Below are 22,989 nucleotides of genomic sequence, written 5' to 3'. Positions count from 1 at the left end.
CTTTGTGTAAACTGCTGTTCTTCATCTGTTTTTGAGTTCGTGCCACTGTTTAAAAATGAAATAACAAGTATGTTTAGCTTTCCTCGCCTGTTTTTATCGAATCTTTCAGAGGCCATGGCTTTCAGTTGTTTCACTGAACTAATGAAAAGGATGAATCAAAATTTTCCTCACGGAGGTGCGATGGACACACACTTTGCCAATATGAGATCTCTCATCCAGGTCAAACGTCTGCTCTAGACATTTTTCTCTCTTGTTTGGCCTTTAAATGTAAAATGTGGATGTGACTGATCTGTTCACTTTTCCCTGTGCATAATTAGATTCTAGATGCAGAACTGTTTGAGCTAATGCATCAGAACGGAGACTACACCCACTTCTACTTCTGCTACCGCTGGTTTCTTCTTGACTTTAAAAGAGGTAATAATATCTTTCAAATAAAGACGAAAAATATTGTTTAAACTGCCTTCGATGCTGCCTAGCATGCAATGCGTTTACAAGTGACACTTGAGAAGAAATGTCTTCTGTTAGTTCTCATCTGCAATGAAATGAAGCCATATTTTGCTTAATGAATGTTCTATCTCCTAATTAGCAATTGCATTGCTTTTTGTCAATTGTGACTTAAGTAATTTAAAACCTATTATATGATATTCGGCTAAGCACAAAGCTTTACTCACATTAATGGCCATGTGCTTTATGAGAGAAATATGTAATTTCATTAAAGCCCTGTTATATTAAAAACTAGAATATGAGCTAGTGTCCAGGGCCTAGTTTATAAAGCTTTTCAGAAATGACAGCTCCCCCTGCTGTCCATGCAGACTGTTTAAGTTATGACTGGAACATGATTTTCTCCAGTGATGCTTTGATTTAAATTTGAACAGTTAGCCTAATAAAAAATGTACTATCGCCTTCTTTGCCTAACATACATATTTCAATTCCTCAGAGTTGGTGTATGATGATGTGTTTGCTGTTTGGGAGGTCATCTGGGCTGCTAAGTGTGTCTCCTCAAGCCATTTTGTGCTCTTCATCGCTCTTGCATTGGTGGAGATGTACAGAGACATCATTCTAGAAAACAATATGGACTTCACAGACATCATCAAGTTTTTCAATGGTGATTATATATTCATTATACACCCTGGTATGGAAGTCTCAATGTCATAACCTCTATTAAAAAAAATCATATAAAGACATCCACAACAAGCATATAACCTGCCCTTCACGAGCATTTCAAATCTAAAGAAAAGAGGATTGTGTAACCAAAATCCACCACCATAGTTAATATTAACAGCAGAGCAAATTCACAACCTGTTGCATCTCATGTTTATGGAGAACTGGTAGTGCCATTTAAAACTCAAATGAAGGCATCCGTTATCAATTAATCAGTTACTAAACTGACAAACAACTAGACAATTAAGTTCATTAAAAATTATTTTATTCATGTTCAAATGTAGTTAAATGCAACAGTAAATAATAAATCGATCAGTCATTTCAAATGCAACGTTTACATTGCATTCTTGGAAAGTATTTCCAAATCAGTTTTCTTTATTTTCACTTAGATTTAAAATGATGGATCCATTTGTTTGTTACATTTAAGTATTTTTAAAACAATCAAATTCATTAATTTTATGTGAACTGATTTATTTTCATTTAGATGTTGATTCTAGCTGAGTGTGATCTTTTTTTTGGATGTACCCACAATTCAAATTTGGAGAAATTGTTTTAGGGTTATTTGATTGTTTATTTTAGATTTAGTTCTTGCTAAATAGTCAGGTCATTTGAATAAATGCATCCTCGTATCACCTTTGTTTTTCAGAAATGGCTGAGCATCACAATATCAAGCAAATTGTGACTCTGGCTCGAGACCTGGTGTGCAAAGTGCAGACGCTTATAGAGAACAAGTAACGCTGAAACCTCTCACCTCTGTTGTTTCTCATGTTCACAGTGTAACCCATCAGCCCTTGCTACAAAACAACAGGCAACATTTGGCCAAAGCTTAATGAGCTTCAAGCATATGGTAACATTTCAAATGCCAAACTTCTTGATCTACCTAGAATCAGTCAGTGTGCAATTTTTAATAGAGTCATCTGGCTCTTTAATCAGGTTTTAATGAACATCATAGTACATATAATTTTATAAGCAGAAGCTGCTAATGAATGGTTATTCACTGTTTGACATGGATTTTATTCTATGTCTAAAACGCAGTCAGGATTACCAGTCACTAGTGAGTCATAGGCTCTGTTCCAAAACCTAGTGAGCTGCCTTGCTGTCTACTGCCTACATAACCTGAAACTGAACTTCAGAAGTGACTGATTTGTTTCCAATTTGATTCCAGTAGGATTTGGTGTTAGTATGTTTTTAAGCTAATAATGACACTCATACAGTACATAGACTATTCTACCCAGAATGTGTGTGTGTGTGCTGTTTAAATCAGATTTCAACTTTTATTGATACTTATCGGTGAAAATAAGTATTTATAAACATTTTCTTTATTCATGTGATGCTGTCTTAGAATTTGATCAAAAGAACATATCTTAGAAAGCAGCATTATGTTGCAGAAGTGTGCCTATGATGCCTTAAAATGCTGCCTATGAAGGCAGCTCACAAGGTTTTGAAACGGAGCAATAGTTCAGGTCAGGTGCATTTTATTACTAAGAGGCGCTCACACTAGATTTCATGCTCCATTTGCTTTTACATATAAGGAGTGCACGTACAGTGCTGCTTGAAAGTTTGTGAACCCCTCGCAGAAAATGTGAGTAATTTTAACAAAATAAGAGATCATACAAAATGCATGTTATTTTTTATTTAGTACTGTACTAAGATATTTTACATAAGATGATTACATTAAGTCCACAAGACTGGACCCATTCAAAAGTTCTTACTACTGTGTGTGGTTACCTGGATGATCCACGACTGTTTTTTTGTTTTGTGATGGTTGTTCATGAGTCCCTTGTTTGTTCTGAACAGTTAAACTGAGCACTGTTCAGAACCTGCGGAATCTTCAGTTTTCCAGCATCTTTTGCATATTTGAACTCTTTGAGATCTATCTTTTCACACTGAGGACAATTGAGGGACTCAACTATTAAAAAAGGTTCAAACATTCCCTGATGCTCCTGAAGGAAACAGGAAGCAACAGAAGATGCTTGCATGTTTCCCGGAAGACAAAGTACAATTTACCTTGATCTTCAAATTCAAAAAGTTTTCACCCCCCGGCTCTTAATGCATCATGTTTCCTTCAAATTAACTGTTAAGTTGTGTAGTAGATACTATATATTATATTTAAACATTTTATTTACAATTTATTCAAAACAGAAGCATGAGAGGAAGATATATGTTGTGACATCTGAAATAAATGGTGATTTTACTTGCTTTAAATCTAGTGTGACTGCCCTAACCTGCACGCTTTATTAGTATTCTGATGTGCCACTTTTAATATTACGTAGATTTTCCTGTGTGCAACTGTAGCAGAAGAGGACGCTGTGCTTTCAGTCGACTGACCTTTTGCATGTGTTTCTGTGACCTGCTTATTTCCGAGTCAGTGTGTTTACTGTGAGTTGTTTCACTGATTCAGATTAGGTTATTGTATCACACAGTATAATATTGGATATTACCAAGGAATACCTCTAGGTATTAGATTTAGAACAGAGAAAAAAACGTCCGTAAAATTCTTCTCTTTGTGTTACAGTAATGATTTGAGTTTTTCATGGGTTTATGTCATGTTTGAGTCAGTACTGTGTTTAAGTGCATTGGTGTCATGTTTTCAGTCAGCCTATGAATACCTGGCATTAGGATTTATTTTTTAGATTTGATGTGTGTGTGTGTATATTTATGTGGTTTATGAGGACACAAATTTGTATAATGACATGGGTATGACAGAGGTATTACAATATGAAGGTGGTTTATGAGGACACTGCCTATGTCCCCGTAATTCAAAAGGCTTAAAAAAACATACTAAATGGTGTTTTTTTGAAAATCTAAAAATGCACAAAGTCTCCTGTGAGGGCTAAGTTTAGGTGTAGGGTTGGTGTAGGGCAATAGCACACACAGTTTGTTCAGTATAAAAACCATTACGCCTATGGAGAGTCCCCATAAACCACAAAAACCAACATGTGTGTGTGTGTGTGGACCGGGACAACTCTGTCACTACCACAAGGCCTTGTCTGCTTGATGTACTCTTGCGGTTTGTGGACTGTACAGAAAAATACATGCTATATTTATTATATAGAGAAACTCTATATTATCAACTTTGGTGTCGTTGCCTACATGGTTTTCAGAACGGACACTAATATTCACACAAAGAAATGAAAATCATCAGTGCTCTTATTTATTTTTCATTATGAAATTGTATAAAATGTACATTGTTTCTTCATCCACTAACCACACTCCTCTGCTATAGATCTTAATATTATAGTACCTTATAACATGTTGTAATCACTATAAAGTATTGATCCTATGATCAAACCAGTATCTGAAACCTTTGGTATATCCACAATGAAGTGCATCAAATCCCAAGTATCATTTTTTCATGTATCTGATCTGTAGCACAAGGCTAAAAATGACCATTTAAGCAAGAATAGTAAAGCAGATCAAAATAAGCGTATTCCAAACTTCTATGAACACATGAATTGGCCTCTAATCTACATAATTTATGTGATCTGAAATGAGCAGGTGTTAGTAATTCTCCTGCATTGACTCTTGTTGATTTCTTCATGTGGAAAATATATTCTAAGAAGAGAAAAAAAACTCATAATTTGTGTGTTACGTATTTATTTAAATCTTAATGTATGCATTTTGTCAGTTTTTTTTATGTGAATGTTCTTGCTACACTGTGCTCAATTACTACCAAGTGTTAAATTCTAAATATATATTAAATGGTAAATGTACTCATTTAAAAAAAACTAAATAAAATGGAATTGTTCTTATTTTTCCAACAAATGTAATAATCATATTTCTGCTTCTGTAGGCAATGATTAAGAGTGAGTGTGTGTGCACGCATATATACAAATATACATATATATGGTTTCTTTTTCATTTTCATGCAAGAGTATGTTATTATATTCAAAATTTTAGTTTCATTCCTTGCTATTACAATGTATAGTGTTTTATATAAAAATTAAATTTTTAATAGAAAATATTTTTATTAACATATGTATAATTACATCCACTGCTCCGGGTGTATGTTCACGGTGTGTGTGTGTGTGTTCACTGCTGTCTCTCTGTGTGTGTGTGTGTGTTCACTGCTGTGTGTGTGTGTGTGTGTGTGTGTGCACGTTGGATGGGTTAAATGCAGAGCACGAATTCCGAGTATGGGTCACCATACTTGGCTGAATCTCACTTCACTTTATTATTAATTAGGTTAATTGCAAATATAACATATACAGTATATAGTCGTGCATAAATAATCAAACGGTTGATTTTTCGTTGTCTGTGCCTGTCTGAAGGAAAAGGGGGAAGGAGGAAAAAGAGAGAAGAGAGAAAAGGAGAGAAATTGAAGTGAAATGAGTTAATATTGACTCTGCTGCCCGTCAGAAGCTACAGGACACATATTACCTTATTAGTTTGAGAAATATGTCCATAGATGACACTTTGCACAGGGCGCTGTGGATCCAAAGGTTGCTGGTTCGATCCCCGACTGGAGCAGGCATTAACTTAAATATTACGAATCGTTTAATTAATCACTTATTAATTGATACAAATAGGACAATGGCATATTTTGAATGTCATACAGTCAAATATATGTACTTAAGTGAACATACTTATGTAACAACGATATAGATAATAATGAACTTAATTTACATAGCAATGCAAGAAATATGTTTATCAATTAGTTGGGTAAAGTTATTACTGTTACGAATCCTGGCCATGCACTTCCGTTCACCCACCACCAGAGGTCACCCGCTCACCACATGGACTTTCACACTACACAGCACATTGGACTCCATTTCCCATCATGCATTGCACTGACGACACAAAAGCTTCGCATATGGATCCGCATGTCTCACGTCTCGTCAGCCCCGTAACAGAATACTCGGCCGCGAGCAAGAGCGAGTCCCAGGCTTATATGGTGTGTGTGATGGTGATTGTGAGATGGGCAGTGCAATCAGGGTAATGAGAGATTGGTGCCAGCTGTGTGTCGTCAGTGCAATGCATGTTGGGAAATGGAGTCCAATGTGCTGTGTAGTGTGAAAGTCCATGTGGTGAGCGGGTGACCTCTGGTGGTGGGTGAACGGAAGTGCATGACCAGGATTCGTAACAATTACTATATTCATATGTATTGTTTGTATATATGCATGTGTTTTACATTGCTTGAGAAAAAGTACCAATCTAATTTAAAAATGAAAGGAATTAGAATTGAAAGTTTGTAATTGTTTTCTCTGAGTGACTGTTGGCAATAAATAAAGATAAAGGCCTTGCTGTTTAAATATATTACAAATTTATTACAAAATCTTAATTATCTCTTTCTTTCTCTCTCACACACACAGTAAGCATATCACAGATACAAAGAAACTGAAGAATTATAAAATACAAATATAAAATAAATAAATAAACAAAATACACAAAGTAATAAAGGTAGAAGATTCTGGTCAGCTGGTAAAAAATATATACAAATAACAAAATCAACACACTTTGCAAAGTTCACACACACAAAAAAAAAACAGTAATATACAGTGTGCTATTTCTGTATGTAGATTTTTTTTAATGCCAGACCTGTTATATGGGATGAATATTGAACAGTTACATCAAAAAACTAATAGAACATGACTGAAGTATTTCCACTACACATCTACACAGTGTGAGACAAAGACAAACAAATCTATTTCTTATCTGCCCTCTTCCTCCGCATCTCCTCCATCCACTGGTCAAGTGGAATACCAGCATTTTGGGGACAGTATATGTACCCATAATACTCTTGTCCACTGCTTGTCCTGTTGTACTTTGAGGCAAGTGGTACTGATGTTGAGGGCCAGGACGTGGTGGTGCAGTATTCTGCCAGGCTGTCCATCCCTGGGATGTTGCGCTCATCCACAACCTGGTAAATATATAAAAGTTAAATAAAAACAATAGCACAGGCAGAAAAATAGCACATCTTTCAAACTGTTTATATGTCATTTTACATTATTGACACACTATTTTCCTATTTTTATATTGTGCAGTTGCTTTACACAATTTGTATTGGTAAAAGCGCTATATAAATAAAGGTGACTTGACTTGACATGTCACAAAAGACCTACCAGATGTTGCTGTGGTGCTGCTCGGGTCATGGCAGGTGGCTCAGAGGGACTTATAGCTGGAGTAGTGGCAAGAGAGGCTGGGACGATAGAACAGTCAGGAGGAGCAGAGGCCAGGCTGGTGGGGACAGCTTTTGGGCCAGAGGGTGCAGTGGTGTACTCATTTGCAGCCTGCTAAATGTAATAATAACAAATAATAATACTAATGAAATAAACATCAAAATGATACAATTACAAGCAAGACAATAACACCACTGATACAACATGTCACAAAAGACTTTGAAGTAAAGTATCATTGTGAAGAAAACCATTTAATTTAAGAGTTTCTCACTGCTCTGGCAGCTACTGATGGTATCAAGGAGGCGGTTGTGGGCACAGGAGAGGGAGGAAGAGACAGAGTCGAGACAGTCTGAATGCACTTCCTGGGACTGCGAGCAGGCGATGGTGTCCTCCTTGTCATGGCACTTGTGACAGTGCTGGACATGGCAGAAGATTCAGAAGTGCAACTGATGAGCTGAGAGAATATGACCACAGTTTACAACATAATACATAATATTAATCTGCCCTTATTAGGAATTACAGTAATGACAACATAAATTCAACATATCGTTATGGAATGAAAATAACAGTAGCCTAACAAGAATACCCAGGCATAACAAGAATAAGAGTGCATCATACACTATTGTATTATATGACTGATTATATGATTGTAAAATCAAATTCAAACTGTCATTCTCTTTACATTACCTTGGTTGCAGGCTTCCTGCACAAATTTAAGTTTGGCGTTAAAGCGGCACCCTGAGACCCACCGAACCGCGGCTTTATAAACTGAAAAAAAGTTTTTAAAAAAAGTAATCTTAAGAGGAGCCTTGTAAATTAAAATGCATATATTTGAATACGTAAAAAATTTAAATATCAGTATCAGTAAATCCTCATTACGTACTGATGCCATAGTTAAAGTTGGCTTGCGGGGTGTGAGTTGTCCAGGTGTTGCTGTCTGTCCAGGTGTTGCTGTCTGTCCAGTTGTTGCTGTCTGTCCAGTTGTTTCTGTCTGCACAGGTGTTGCTGTCTGTCCAGTTGTTGCTGTCTGTCCAGGTGTTGCTGTCTGTCCAGTTGTTGCTGTCTGTCCAGTTGTTGCTGTCTGTCCAGGTGTTGCTGTCTGTCCAGGTGTTGCTGTCTGTCCAGTTGTTGCTGTCTGTCCAGGTGTTGCTGTCTGTCCAGTTGTTTCTGTCTGTCCAGTTGTTGCTGTCTGCCCAGGTGTTGCTGTCTGCCCAGGTGTTGCTGTCTGCACAGGTGTTGCTGTCTGTCCAGTTGTTGCTGTCTGCACAGGTGTTGCTGTCTGTCCAGGTGTTGCTGTCTGTCCAGTTGTTTCTGTCTGCACAGGTGTTGCTGTCTGTCCAGTTGTTGCTGTCTGCACAGGTGTTGCTGTCTGTCCAGTTGTTGCTGTCTGTCCAGTTGTTGCTGTCTGTCCAGTTGTTGCTGTCTGTCCAGGTGTTGCTGTCTGCCCAGGTGTTGCTGTCTGTCCAGTTGTTGCTGTCTGTCCAGTTGTTGCTGTCTGTCCAGTTGTTGCTGTCTGCACAGGTGTTGCTGTCTGTCCAGGTGTTGCTGTCTGCACAGGTGTTGCTGTCTGTCCAGTTGTTGCTGTCTGCACAGGTGTTGCTGCCTGTCCAGTTGTTGCTGTCTGCACAGGTGTTGCTGTCTGTCCAGTTGTTGCTGTCTGCACAGGTGTTGCTGTCTGTCCAGGTGTTGCTGTCTGCACAGGTGTTGCTGTCTGCACAGGTGTTGCTGTCTGTCCAGTTGTTGCTGTCTGTCCAGGTGTTGCTGTCTGCACAGGTGTTGCTGTCTGTCCAGTTGTTGCTGTCTGTCCAGGTGTTGCTGTCTGCACAGGTGTTGCTGTCTGTCCAGTTGTTGCTGTCTGTCCAGGTGTTGCTGTCTGCACAGGTGTTGCTGTCTGTCCAGTTGTTGCTGTCTGCACAGGTGTTGCTGCCTGTCCAGTTGTTGCTGTCTGCACAGGTGTTGCTGTCTGTCCAGTTGTTGCTGTCTGCACAGGTGTTGCTGTCTGTCCAGGTGTTGCTGTCTGCACAGGTGTTGCTGTCTGCACAGGTGTTGCTGTCTGTCCAGTTGTTGCTGTCTGTCCAGGTGTTGCTGTCTGCACAGGTGTTGCTGCCTGTCCAGTTGTTGCTGTCTGTCCAGTTGTTGCAGCAGATGATGCAACAAGTGATGCAGATGAGGGACCTGGTGCCATTGAAGAGGATATTGACATGGAAGTCTACAGATTAAGATAAAATAAAATAAAATTGAATAATAGAGACAACAACACCAACACCAACACAAAACTCATTCATGTTGGGTGTTAAAAGTGAACACAATATCAGGCATTGCTCTAACTACTACTAATTATAACAATGTAAATCATTAGTTTCTCTGTCGAAAATACGTTTAAGCTAGCTCTATTCATTCATACGTTCATTCATAGCTAGCGAACTAAATAAAACACCACCTTACCTAAAACAATGTAAAAGTTTATTTAAAAAACTATTAAACGTTAACTTCAATAGGGGTTTTCTTATTTTTAGCTAGCTAGTTAATTAAATTGAGGACTCTTACCTGAATGGATTAAATTCTCAAATCCCTAAATTCAAAGACGGACTCTACGGCGGCTTTTTTCCCAAAATAATTTACAAATATATTATAAAATAACTCGCTGTGAGCGATGGGACGCGGACTTAATGCGCATGCTCCAGCGGCTAGCCGGGCTTTTTTTTTATTTTTTTATTATGCAATTATGTACATATTAATACAAACATATACAACTCACAACAGTAATAGATTAGAAAATAATAAAAGCAAACGAAAAAGGGTATACAGAGAGAGAGAAAAAAAAAACATATATGTATATCTTTACCAGGGGAAAAAAGGTTATACATATATTAAATAACCAAATTAAACTTACATAATGCTTCATAGGTCTTTTGAGCTTTTCTGTTTCTAATATTGTGCAAATTAGTACACTAGCCGGGCTTAAAGTAATCATACTTTGGAGTCACACGTGGGATTCCTCGCCAAGTCCCTCGATCCAGCCAGTGATCAGACAGGCGCTAGGACCGGCGGGCAGTGCAGCACAGAGGCTTATAGCTGTCGATGTGCGGTGATCCGGACCAGACCAAGTCCATGTATGTAAGCTAGCCTAGCGTCACCAGCAACACAACGCCAGCGAAACACGCTCGTTTCGCACGGGTCTATCCACAGTAAACTCTCGCAGAGGCGTCTTCCTCATCTTTCGCTCGATAACAGCCGGTCTTGAAGCTGAAGGTCAAGGTGGGGGCCGTTATTTGATGTGAAAGGGTGTAGATCTGTGCGCCTACTGAGAGAGAGAGAGGCTCCAGCCACACAAGATGGAGTGCCAGTGGAAACCCGACGAGCAGGGGCTTCAGCAGATCTTACAGCTGCTCAAGGAATCACAGTCCCCCGACACATCCACGCAACGATCCGTCCAACAAGTATCCTTTACCTCTCGCTGTTTGTTTAACCAGACAGCTGAAGGGCAGTGAACAAGGGGATGGCGGAGTTTGAGGAGGTGTTGGCCTGTGATTAGCTCAAAGGTTACTATGTAACGTTACTTAAGATCTGAAACACACTGGGTCAATTAGGGGCTGTTTGTTTCTATTTTATCTGTAGATTAGGGTGGTGTCAGTAGGTATTCGGTGAGTGGTAGTTCACCCAAAAACGAACATCTGTCATTATTTACTCACCCTCATGTTTCCAAACCTGTATGACTTCGTTAGGACATGAATTAAGATATCTTGAAAAACATCTTGGTGTCCGTACAATGGATGTCAGTTGGAGTCAATACGTTACCAAACGTAACATCATTCTTCAAAATTTCCACATAAGAAAGAACGTCATACAGGTTTGGAACGATATGAGAGCGAGTAAATGATGACAGAATTTAGATTTTTGGGTGAACTATCGCTTTAAGCCTTTGATCAGATGGCGGGTCCAGCTGTTGTGTGTCAGCTGCCTACAGCAAACACAGTCTCTGAGATTATTTATAAGCAATAATCTGATCTACTGAACGTTATGCTTGTGTGCAAAATCTAGACTAGACAGCATTTCTGGGCATTGCAGGCGCGTTTGAAACACTTAACGCTGAAATGCTGTCTAGGTAGGTTGCTCGCTATGTTATGAGACGCAGATTACTCCAGCTGCAGAGGTGCGAGTATTGTTATCATGGTGTTTCTGGCACATAATCAGATGCAGCTCAGACAAAGACATCTGATATTCGCGCTGTTTCAGTCTTTTTAAGAGGAGAGTAAGATGTGTCAGTGGGTATGACGCCCCCTTAATCTAAAAAAATCATGCTTTTTTTTTTTTTTTTTTTTTTTTGTCCATCATTATACAGCTGCCCCTGAAATGAGCAGATGAGAAAATGCTACACGTTTATACTAAAATCCTAACATGTTAAATTACTTTGTCTGAATTTGTATAATGTATATATAACGTATAGCCTATTTATCACATAGTTGTTTGAATTACCAGTAATATATTTGCCTAAATATTAGCTAGTTCCAAACCGGTATGCTTTTCTTTCTTTTGTAGATAGCATAAAGGAAGATACACGGTAGCTGTGGGTTAAGATGTGCCAGTGCCTACTAAAAGTAACATTTCAAACAATTAAATACTTGAACTCTTTTAAGAAAATGTGAAAAATGTGCTTAATCGTAAAACTTCGGAATGAGACCGCTTGTTATTAAATAGTTTTTTCTCGTTTATATATGTATTTTATTTGCAAGTAAATCGTTTGCTGTTTTTGTAAGACTGTATTTCTGTGGCCCTGAGTGAGTTAGTTCTTCTGTGCGCTTTCTACACAATTCTTTCACAAGCAGATTTATTGAATTATTTTTTCATTTTGTTATAGATTTATGCTGCAATATTGATGTTTATGTAGATAGGGCAGTGAATTACCTTATGTCCGAAGTGTATTTTCCAATCTGATAAAACCATTTTCATATTTACTTTACTGGATGTTAAATTATATTCACACATCATTTGGGTCTTTGGCGAATGAGACCTGAATGAGTTCATTGATGTAATCGTCCATCTACTGTAAACATCAAGCGGTTTGTCCATTAAGTACGTGCACAGATGCACATTTCCCCTGCTGTTTGCACAATCCTCTATCTCTATGCCTTTTCTTAATGCACACCACAGAAACTTGAGCAGCTCAATCAATACCCGGACTTCAACAACTACCTGATATTTGTGCTCACAAAGCTAAAGACAGAAGGTAAGATGTGCATGTTGCCATTGATTGATTATATTACACTTGATTTATAGTTTTAATTTGAGATGTGACTTATTAAGGTTTATTATGGTTATGTGATTTGCTCATTAGGGATTTCTGGGGTCACTTTAATTTAAAAACGTTAAGTGTGTGATCGCGTCAGTGAATATAACCCTTTAATTTGTATGTAGACACACTATGTGATGGGAGGCAGTGCAAGTAGGTGCAGGAATTTGTGTAGTATATTAAGAGATGAATTACTAGAAAAAAAGCATTAGATATGAGGGGAGGGAGTTGAGGTGAGCAGAAGGTAGTGTTTAGTCTCAGTCGTGTTTTCTGAAGCCAGTGACTGTATAGATGCTGTGACTTTGGGTCGGTGGTAATCTGTTAAGTGCACTGGGAGCTTAGCTGCACTGACCTTTTGAATCTGTGTCCTCTGTCAAGCCCCAGGTCACAGAACATGTTTAGAAACAACACTAGTTCATCTACCAATGTTTCTCTCTCTTTTTCCCTGAATTAGCCTGAGGTCCATTTAAAAACAGAAGGTTCTTTATTAAGCATCCTCCAAAGAAGTTCAGAGCTCAACAACAAAAATGATTTTTCAGTGTATATTTACTTATTTTAAGCAAATTATTATATTATAATATATGAAACAGATTTATTTAAAAACAGAATGTTTTTTAATAAGCATCCACCAAATCAGTTTAGGGCTAAACAGTAACCGTGTGGGCTGCAGTTTTGTTTGTTTGTTAAAACAACATTTTATTTGGTGTCAAATATTGTATTATATTATTTATGATAGAATTATATTAAAACAGATGGTTCTTTATTAAGCATCCACTAACCTTTGATTTGTATTTTATTTTCAAGCTATTTTTAAAGCAGAAATTTTTTTTGAATTGACAAGATTGTTGTCATATTACATCATTTCATCATTGTATTCGTTTTATTTGTAGTCTAATTGTTTGCACTCTTGTAGTATTTGCAGTGTAGCTATTTCTGTTTATCCCTGTGGTTGTTTGATTCTTTCTTTCTTTCCTTTAATGCTGTGTCTTGTGCCCAGGGCTGTATTTTCTACCCAGTCTGAAAGTAAAGCTTTTCATCCTTCCTTTCTCATAGATGAGCCCACTCGGTCTCTCAGTGGTCTCATTTTGAAGAACAACGTTAAGGCCCATTACCAGAACTTCCCAAACGGTGTGTCTGACTTCATTAAAAATGAGTGCCTGCAAAACATTGGAGACTCCTCACCGCTCATTAGAGCCACAGTGGGTGAGTATGGACCGACAAAGCATTTTCTGTCTGGCTCTGAGCCACAGCGTTTGCTGTGTTTGTTGTTTGAGAATACACAATGTTTTTTTAAATTAGCCTTTTATGATTGTGATTAGACTGTAATGAGGAATGCAGTGCTCTGTTTCTTACCAGGCATCTCACAAAACGCAGCATAATATATATCGTTCCTCCTCTTTTTGTTTATTTGGTTTGAAATTTTTATGTATTTATTTCTAATTATCCCACACAGTGATGAAAATAGTAAAAAACTTATAGTTTGTCCACATATTATGATGTTTTGATAGAATATGATATCAAATGTGCGTTTTTGTGTAAACGGTTGATTCTGGCGGTTGGTCATGTGAACTGCAGTGTAGGTTGGTCTGAATGGTGCATTATTGTGCATATGTTTGTGTTCCTCAGGTATTCTGATCACAACTATAGCATCTAAAGGGGAGTTACAGAACTGGCCGGAGCTTCTACCTAAACTCTGTTTACTGCTGGATTCAGAGGACTATAATACTTGTGAAGTAAGACACACACACACACACTTTCTGATGTCCTTTCTCTCATATTTCTTCTCATCAGTCCTGCATTATCTCATGGTTCTCTCTCTTTGTCCCTCTAAGTGGAGCTGTGAGATGATGCATGTTGCTGACTCATTGTCTAAAACTGTAGTGTAGGCCTAGTTCAAAGCGTCATCATCTAAGCCCTTGGCAGTGCAATTGAGGTTTGGTGAGATATGTGTGTTGCAACATACCTCCACAGGGAGGTTACTCTGCTTGGCATGATGTAAAAGAAATTTACATCATCAACGTGTGCTCGTCAAACTGTTTTAAAAAAATATATATTTATCATTGATTTAGTTGGATTGTTATTTGTCTGGATGTTTAGTTTAATGTTTTGCTGAAGCTTGTTTCATGTAATATCTTAATTTGGATGGTTGTGTAATCAACGTAAAGTAATTACAAATCTTGGATCCAAATTGGACTCTTTATTTTCGTAAAACTTGTAGTTGTTCACAGCTGACGTGCTAATGTCCACTGTTCAGCACAGCCTTTTTACATGCTTTCTGCGCAAATTTTCCAAAGTTTGTGGCCAGTAAGATTGACTGACTGATCGATTTTAAGAAAATTATACTTTTTCGATAATCAAAAGTGACAGAAATCTTGTCACTACATGCTTTTACTATTTCAAATAGTTCTTTATTACTTTCTGTTCATCAGAATTACTGTAATTGAATTTGATCAAATGTAAATAAGTTCTGTGAGCACTTAAATACTTACACAAGTTAAAACTCACTGAATTGTCCTTTCATAATTAGGTAATTATAATTCTGACATAGTTTGGATGTGAATGCACCACATATCCTATATTTTGCCAGAATGCTGTATTGACCAGTCAGAAGCTACAACCGGAAAAATCAGTTTCATAAATTTGGAATAACGATATATGCATCATTCAGTCTAGTTATGTGAGCAAAGGCAACAAGTCCTTAAAATAGCCATTTAATTCCAGAGTGCTTTGTAGTCACTAGAGGCTGTCCAGTGTTAGTATATTAAAAGTGTCTATCTTTGAACCATTATGTGTGTACTCTGAAAATGTATGGTTTGTCTTAAAGCAGAAATTAAGAAAACTGCACGTTAATCGTCCGTGAGTTTAAGAGATGCGCTATATAAAAAAACATTATCATTCTTAAAGGGATAGTTCACCCAAAAATGAAAATTCTGTCATTAATTACTCAACCTCATGTCGTTCCAAATCCGTAATACCTTTGTTCATAGTCGTCGTCGTATCTGCGAGTCATCTATGTAACGTCACCTGTAGCGTCCCCCCCCCCCCCTGTTGGCAAAGGAATGGACCCTCCCTACTCTGCCTCTGATTGGCTTACCTTAATGTTCTTTCCCTCATCCAACCAATCAACTCCTGAAGCCTATAGACGCCGAAATGCATTTGTATCCGCTGTAAATTATGGTGTTCCAGTTTAAATGGTGATTACCGCGTGAGGCTGATGTTTTTTCTTTTAGTTTGTTTTGTTTTTTTGCGTGAGGCTGCTGTTGTGATAGCTATGAAGATTGTAAGTTACGTTGTCGCTATATTAGTTCGCTACGCTTTGCAAAAATGCTCCTCAGTCTCAACCTTAACATTTAACAGGTTTAAGTAACATGACGTCAACTTGAGAACTGTTCGACCTACAAGTAAAGCATATAGTAATATTAGTATCACTCAGCTCAAGTCAGGCAGAGCTAAGCCATAGCTAGCCTGTAACAGCCTGTTTCAAGACGGAGAAACACCTCGCGTTTAGCTCGTCAGCTGCTTCAAAAATTTGAGTGCTGAAATGAAGATTTACAGTGGTTTATTTGCCCTGACTAAGTTCATGTAACATCTTAACAACTATCCTTGTTGACTGAAGACCGTAGTTGTCTCTCAAACGTCTTTTAATCGTAACTAACTCCGCCCGCGCTCTGCTTCTGGCGGCTGAGGTAATGTTTTTTTTTTTCTTTTCACCTTATTTCCCGCTCACACTTTTCTCATCCTAATTTTACAAACTTTAAGTTACGCATGCTGACTGACACTGACCACTGGCGGGTGCAGTATTCTCAGATCGACTCGGGTATTACATACAATGTTAAACAGACCCGGGACCCGAAGTAATGGATTGGGACCCGGCTGACCATTTAAAATATAGACCCGAACCCGTACGGATCCCGGGTCAGGTCCCGGGTCCTCGGGTCTCGGGTCCTCCGTGAAGACGTCTACCAGAAACGCAGCAAGGACATCACTAAAATAGTCCATGTCCAACCGTAATTTTATGAAGCTACGAGAATTATTTTTGTGTGCAAAGAAAACAAAAATAACTACTTTATTCAACAATTCTTCTCCCTCGAGTTACCGTCTTCCGCCATTAATGAGAATACCACAACAAAGGTCTTAAGGGTTTGGAACGACATGAGGGTGAGTAATTAATGACAGAATTTTCATTTTTGGATGAACTAGCCCTTTAATATTATTTTTATTATTATTTTATATGTGCACATTTGGAGGCAAGTAGCATCCATTTAGATAAATCTGTTTTGCTGATGCAAGCATATAAAACTCCTTGAGCCCTGAGCATCTGGACTCAAGGCTAAGAAGGTGAAGTCTTGGCGTTAGATCAGTACCCTGTGCACATACAAACCTGTCTCTGCTTTGTTGTTACATACTAGGCTTGTATTTTGGATGTTAAAATATGGCTATAAGTTGTATGACTTCCAAGGCAGTGTTTTTGTTTGGGTTGAGCAGACATGAACGGACCCTGAACCCTGGTTAACACACTAACACACATCATCTTGAGATGCTACTTTTATGTACCTTTTATTTAGTAGTTGAGTAAATTCTGTCTCATACACCCACACAGGAACAAAGAGACTGAACTCAGAGTGCGTACAGTACAATGCTCTGCCCTCTGTGACTGCGAGACTCTTGAGCAGGCTTGTTAGCACAGATTGAGGTCAGTTATTTTCTACTGTGGAGATCAGATGTGATCACAACTGATCATAGACGCGTCTAGAGGTTCTCGTTTTCAGATTGCCACGTCATTTATTCTATGCACAGTGCTCTTCAGAAGTCCCCATTGAAAATCTTGAGTGAATGTGACCATTTTAAACCTACAAATTAAGCTTTATGATTTTGTAGTGTTATGACATAAAAAGAGAAATAGATTTGTAAAATTCCACACTGTTTTTGGGTTGCTAATCAAATGTTGCGGTTTTCCCGCACAATTGGGCTATTTTGAATATACAATCGCGGGAAAAATTACAGAGCCGTGGGTTTTTTTTGGGCTACTTTTATAATGTACCGCGGCCGCCCATGTGATCGCAAAAGTAAGTTATTACAAACACTCGATGGTTGTTTAAAGTGAGTTCTGAGTAAAAGGGTACAATTAATCCCATATATTGTCTTGTGCTAATATTAGCTCTAATGCACCTGCAGAACAGGTCCAATTATTCTTCATAATGCATTTTGTGCTAATACTTCATGCAAGGTCGCAAGAAATGTTTTTATTGTATTTATTTAGAAATACTTTCGATAATAGTTGGGTAAAAAGAATCTGAATCTGCTGAGTAAGAGAATCATAAGTCAGTCCTCTATAGCCATGAATGCTCACCTCTAGCTCAACTGTTTGCAGCATGCTGAGCGCCAGGCCAGAGATATTACAAGGGGAAGGAGATGGATCACTCATAGATAAATGATTAGGAGAAATGTTAAGGTCATAATATGGTCACAGTAGGAATGAAATTCTGCCTTAGTAGTTAATTTACCCTAGAATGTGCATTACCTGTATATGTCTGAAAATTACTTTATGTTAGTGTTATTTAGTCCAAAGAAAAATGTAGAATACCACTTGTAAAATTGTATTGCTTTTTAAAATATATTATTAACATAATTTAGATAAACACTTTTGGATATTTCAGTCTTTATCTTTTCAAGTTCTAGTAGATGTGCTTGTATGGCCAATAAAATACATTAACAAAGAGCATTAACAAAATTGAACTGACTTGGCTTGAAGGAACTTTGAACAAGGTCATGAGTTTAATTCTGAAGACACATAAGTGGTAATATAAGCAGCAGACAACCTAGCTGTGTGTGTGTGTGTGTAAAAAGAAGAAAGCATCCATCCACTGCTGTGATCCTCTGGTTTGGTTGTGGTATGTGGGTCCTCATATTGCCGTATGAAGTCTGAAGAAGTTGAGAGACATGTCCAGAATGTCAGGGATGACTCTTTTAGCTTGGGCATAGCTTGAGTGGTTTTGCTCCCTGTAATGGGATAATTTGCAGGGATGACATATGGTTAAGATGTTCCTGATCTTTGAATCATAGTTTATTGCCTTAAAGTGGCAACAGTCCACACTGGCCGATATATGAGTACACTGGTGCGGAAATGCTTATGAACGTGATAGTAATTACTAATGTGTTTGTTGTACAGCTGGTCCGACCAAAGGCCATTGTTTGTTGTCAAAGATTTTTCTTGTAAATAGTTGATGATAAATTAAATTGTAATTATGCAGTTAATTTCAATATTTAATGAAATCCTAGACGATATCTTTGTATTTGTATATATGGACTTAGATATAATAGATATTGATATAAATACATATGTAGATACATAAATGTCTTTATATTATATAGATAGAGTGGGAAAAATTATTTTATCTCCTGCTGATTTTGTATGTTTGCCCACTGACAAAGAAATGATCAGTCTATAATTTTAATGGTAGGATTATTTGAACAGTGAGAGACAGAATAACAACAAAAAATCCAGAAAAACACATTTCAAAGAAGTTATAAATTTATTTGCATTTTAATGAGTCATAAGTATTTGACCCCTTCGCCACACATGACTTAGTACTTGGTGGCAAAACCCTTGTTGGCAATCACAGAGGTCAGACATTACTTGTAGTTGTCCACCAGGTTTGCACACATCTCAGGAGGGATTTTGTCCCACTCCTTTTTGCAGATCCTCTCCAAGTCATTAAGGTTTCGAGGCTGACGTTTGGCAACTCGAAACTTCAGCTCCCTCCACATTTTCTATGGCCAATTCAGAACCTTAATGTACTTCTTTTTGAGCCACTCCTTTGTTACCTTGGCCGCGTGTTTTGGGTCATTGTCATGCTGGAATACCCATCCACGACACATTTTCAATACCTTCCTCCTGACGGTACATGGCCCCGTCTATCGTCCCTTTGATGCACTGAATTTGTCCTGTCCCCTTAGCAGAAAAACACCCCCAAAGCATGATGTTTCCACCTCCATGTTTGACGGTGGGGATGGTGTTCTTGGGGTCATAGACAGCATTCCTCCTCCTCCAAACATGGTGAGTTGAGTTGATGCCAAAGAGCTTGATTTTGGTCTCATTTGACCACAACACTTTCACCCAGTTCTCCTCTGAATCATTCAGATGTTCACTGGCAAACATCAGACGGGCCTGTACATGTGCTTTCTTGAGCAGGGGGACCTTGCGGGCTCTGCAGGATTTCAGTCCTTCACGGCGTAGTGTGTTACCAATTGTTTTCTTGGTGACTATGGTCCCAGCTGCTCCCGTGTAGTTCTGGGCTGATTCCTCAATGTTCTCATGATCATTGAAACTCCACGAGGTGAGATCTTGCATGGAGCCCCAGACCGAGGGAGATTGACAGTTATTTTGTGTTTCTTCTGTTTGCGAATAATCGCACCAACTGTTGTCACCTTCTCACCAAGCTGCTTGGTGATGGTCTTGTAGCCCATTCCAGCCTTGTGTAGGTCTACAATCTTGTCCCTGATAGTGTTGTCAAAAGTACAGACCGTGATACCATTCAGTACTGAAATTTAAAAAAACGTTTAAAAAAACATCTGTGATTTGATCATCGCTTCATGCTCTTCACCGAGCGCTTCATTGATCATTGAAGCCAATCACAGATGTATCTGTTGAGCACGTGAACACAATGACCGATCAGCGCTGTTTAACAATCTGCTCAACAGCGCTCAAATCTTGGTGGGAAATGAACGTTTTTAAAATTTCACTACCGAATGAAGTCGTGGTCGGTACTTTTGACAACACTAGTCCCTGACATCCTTGGACAGCTCTTTGGTCTTGGCCATGGTGGAGAGTTTGGAATCTGATTGATTGATTGCTTCTGTGGACAGATGTCTTTTATACTGGTAACAAACTGAGATTAGGAGCGCTCCCTTTAAGAGAGTGCTCCTAATCTCAGCTCCTTACCTGTATAAAACACACCTGGGATCCAGAAATCTTGCTGATTGATGATAGGAGACGAAAAAACCTATTTCACTCATTAAAATGCAAATCAATTTATAACTTTTTTTTAAAATGCGTTTTTCAGAATTTTTTGTTGTTGTTGATGTTCTGTCTCTCACTGTTCAAATAAACCTACCATTAAAGTTATAGACTAATCATTTCTTTGTCAGTGGGAAAATGTACAAAATCAGCAGGATAGATGGATGGATATTAACTGTTGTTCTCTAGCTCAAAATGTGCCATCTCCAACCAAGTGCAAGCTGACGTGGAGACAGTTGCCATAGCGACAGCCGAGCCAGACAGTGCCGTTTGTGCTTGCGACCTGATTAGATTCCTTACAGGTGGAATGTCTGTGAGATCAGGAGGAAGCTTGATGTGTTGGGTGGGTCTCTCTGCTGCAAGGTCTTGCTTTGGCATTGTTCTCCATCAAATTCTTTTTGTGATATTTTGTGGCAGTGAATTCTATATTTACATTACATTTATTCAGTAAGCAGATGCTTTTATACAAGGTGACTTATAAATGAGCAAGGCAATAAGCTGTTCATCTTAAGAAAGCACCAGCAATTCTAGGATTCAAATACTATCCAGAAAAGATTTAGTTTATGTTTGACATAATATATTAAAGTATATTTTATTTACTTCATAGATGAAAATTTGTTAAAATCTCAGGAGTTATTTGTGATGGTCATCAGTTAAAATAAGCTGAAAATTACTATTATTATTATAATACATTTTCTAACTGCCACTTTTTTCTTTGTACAGATAATGTTAATATACAGTGTATAGTTAGTACTAGTAGTTTTCATATGAACTATTATTGTCTCTATATGCGTATTGTGTAATGAGGTTATGAACCTGTTTAGTAGGCTCATAGCCAGACGTGTAGTGCCTACTGAACAGATTAGTGACCAAGAAACCCACATTACTCCTGTTACTATTTCAGTTATTACCTTGATCATTTATTTCTTGTGTTTGTTAAAGGGTCATCGGATGCCCATTTTCCACAAGTTGATATGATTCTTTAGGGTCTTAATGAAAAGTCTATAACATACTTTGGTTAAAATTTCTCAATGGAAGTGTAAAAAAAACACCCTTTTTACCCAGGTTCGGCTGGCATTTCATACGAACAAGTTACTGTAAAAGGTATAAAGATAGAACAAGTATCCAATTTTAAATATTTAGGCACAATTGTTGATGATAAATTTTCATCAAGAAAATCTGGACCACACATAAGAAAGCAAGACAGTGTTTAGGTCTGATCAGGAAGTTAAGTAATCTAAGTGTCAATGGGAGGGTTTTGACTTAAATAGATCGATGATTGAAAGTATTTTAACATATGATATTGTTTCGTGGTATGGTAGTTTAACATTAAACAGAAGAATAAACTAGCACGAGTAATTAATGAAGCAGTTTATGGAGAGAAAGGCAATTGCAGTGTACTCTAACCAGACTCATCCCCTCCATCCCTGCTTTGTAGGGCTGTAATCAACCAAAGAAAATCTTGGTCGACTGAAGTCCTGAAACTTTCGACTAAAAATCGACTAAAAATGACGTTGTGGAGAAAAAAAAACGTACGTTACATTAATTAGATACGCACTGTGCTCAGTACTTGGTAGCCTTGTTGTCTGCCTAAATTAATTATAAATAAACATAAAAAACTAATAGGCTATTTGCAGTATATTAAATAGTTTTTGACCTAATTATTTTGCACTGAAATGAGTCTGACACACGAGTCTGTCGTCTCTGACAGCGGTGCATCACGTGCACCTGCGCAATATCATAGCCTGTGATTTCTGAAAACAGTACTATGTTGTCAACTAGTGATATCACAAGAACTTTTGAGGAATGTGCAACATAATTTAGAAAATTATTTTTGTCATATGTTATAAGTATAACTGTCAGACTATCATTTCAGCCGCTCTGCGCAGCTCGCACAGAGCGAGGCTGAAGATAAGAGCTCAGCTTCGCGGCTGAGACACGAATAGACTTAAAGCTTTTACTCTTAATAAACACAAAAGGCGCGTCCACTTTAATAAAAAAAGAATATTTATTAAACAAACAAGAGCAGAAACCAAATAAAGTGCATAACTGAAAAATAAAGCATCTTAGGCTCAAAACTAACACAAACAGTGGGCACAGCGCAATTGCGCAATATTGTGAGAACTGATCGCGCGCTGTATGAGAACTGAGAAAGTGGAGCACTTCTATCAGAGTGATTCCGCCTATCGCGCCTTCACTAACTTTAAGTTAATCAACAACGAATTGTGACTCCTGGGAAAAACGGGATGTCTGGTCACCCTATCCCTATAACCATTCAGTTGCTGAGGCCATTGTTTCAGATCGCTAGTTTGCGTTTTGGTAGCGTATCCGCCCACTGCGGCTGCCATACTGTGACTAGATATACAAACGCCCCTCATCTGATTGCGATCCAGAGACAGGGA

At 38.1% G+C, this 22,989-nt stretch overlaps 2 protein-coding genes across 2 annotated transcripts in view; both read left to right on the top strand.

Moving 5' to 3' along the window:
• Nucleotides 1–4,920, top strand: part of LOC306871996 (small G protein signaling modulator 1-like) — a 36,665-nt gene extending 31,745 nt beyond the window's left edge. Inside the window, exons 24-27 of the mRNA XM_079420306.1 lie at nucleotides 110–219; nucleotides 318–414; nucleotides 938–1,105; nucleotides 1,808–4,920. Of these exons, the coding sequence (XP_079276432.1) occupies nucleotides 110–219; nucleotides 318–414; nucleotides 938–1,105; nucleotides 1,808–1,896 (464 nt within the window). The 3' untranslated portion in view covers nucleotides 1,897–4,920. The remainder of the gene's footprint in view (nucleotides 1–109; nucleotides 220–317; nucleotides 415–937; nucleotides 1,106–1,807) is intronic.
• Nucleotides 4,921–10,370: 5,450 nt separating this feature from the next.
• The window catches only part of LOC306870614 (transportin-1-like), a 30,717-nt gene continuing 18,098 nt past the window's right edge, over nucleotides 10,371–22,989 (top strand). Inside the window, exons 1-4 of the mRNA XM_079417997.1 lie at nucleotides 10,371–10,720; nucleotides 12,432–12,507; nucleotides 13,624–13,773; nucleotides 14,197–14,303. Coding sequence (XP_079274123.1) covers nucleotides 10,616–10,720; nucleotides 12,432–12,507; nucleotides 13,624–13,773; nucleotides 14,197–14,303 — 438 coding nt within the window. The 5' untranslated portion in view covers nucleotides 10,371–10,615. The remainder of the gene's footprint in view (nucleotides 10,721–12,431; nucleotides 12,508–13,623; nucleotides 13,774–14,196; nucleotides 14,304–22,989) is intronic.

This window comes from Barbus barbus (genome assembly GCF_936440315.1).
Source record: "Barbus barbus genome assembly, chromosome: 6".
Classification (NCBI taxonomy): Eukaryota; Metazoa; Chordata; class Actinopteri; order Cypriniformes; family Cyprinidae; genus Barbus; species Barbus barbus.
This window is presented reverse-complemented; position numbering and strand designations above follow the sequence as displayed.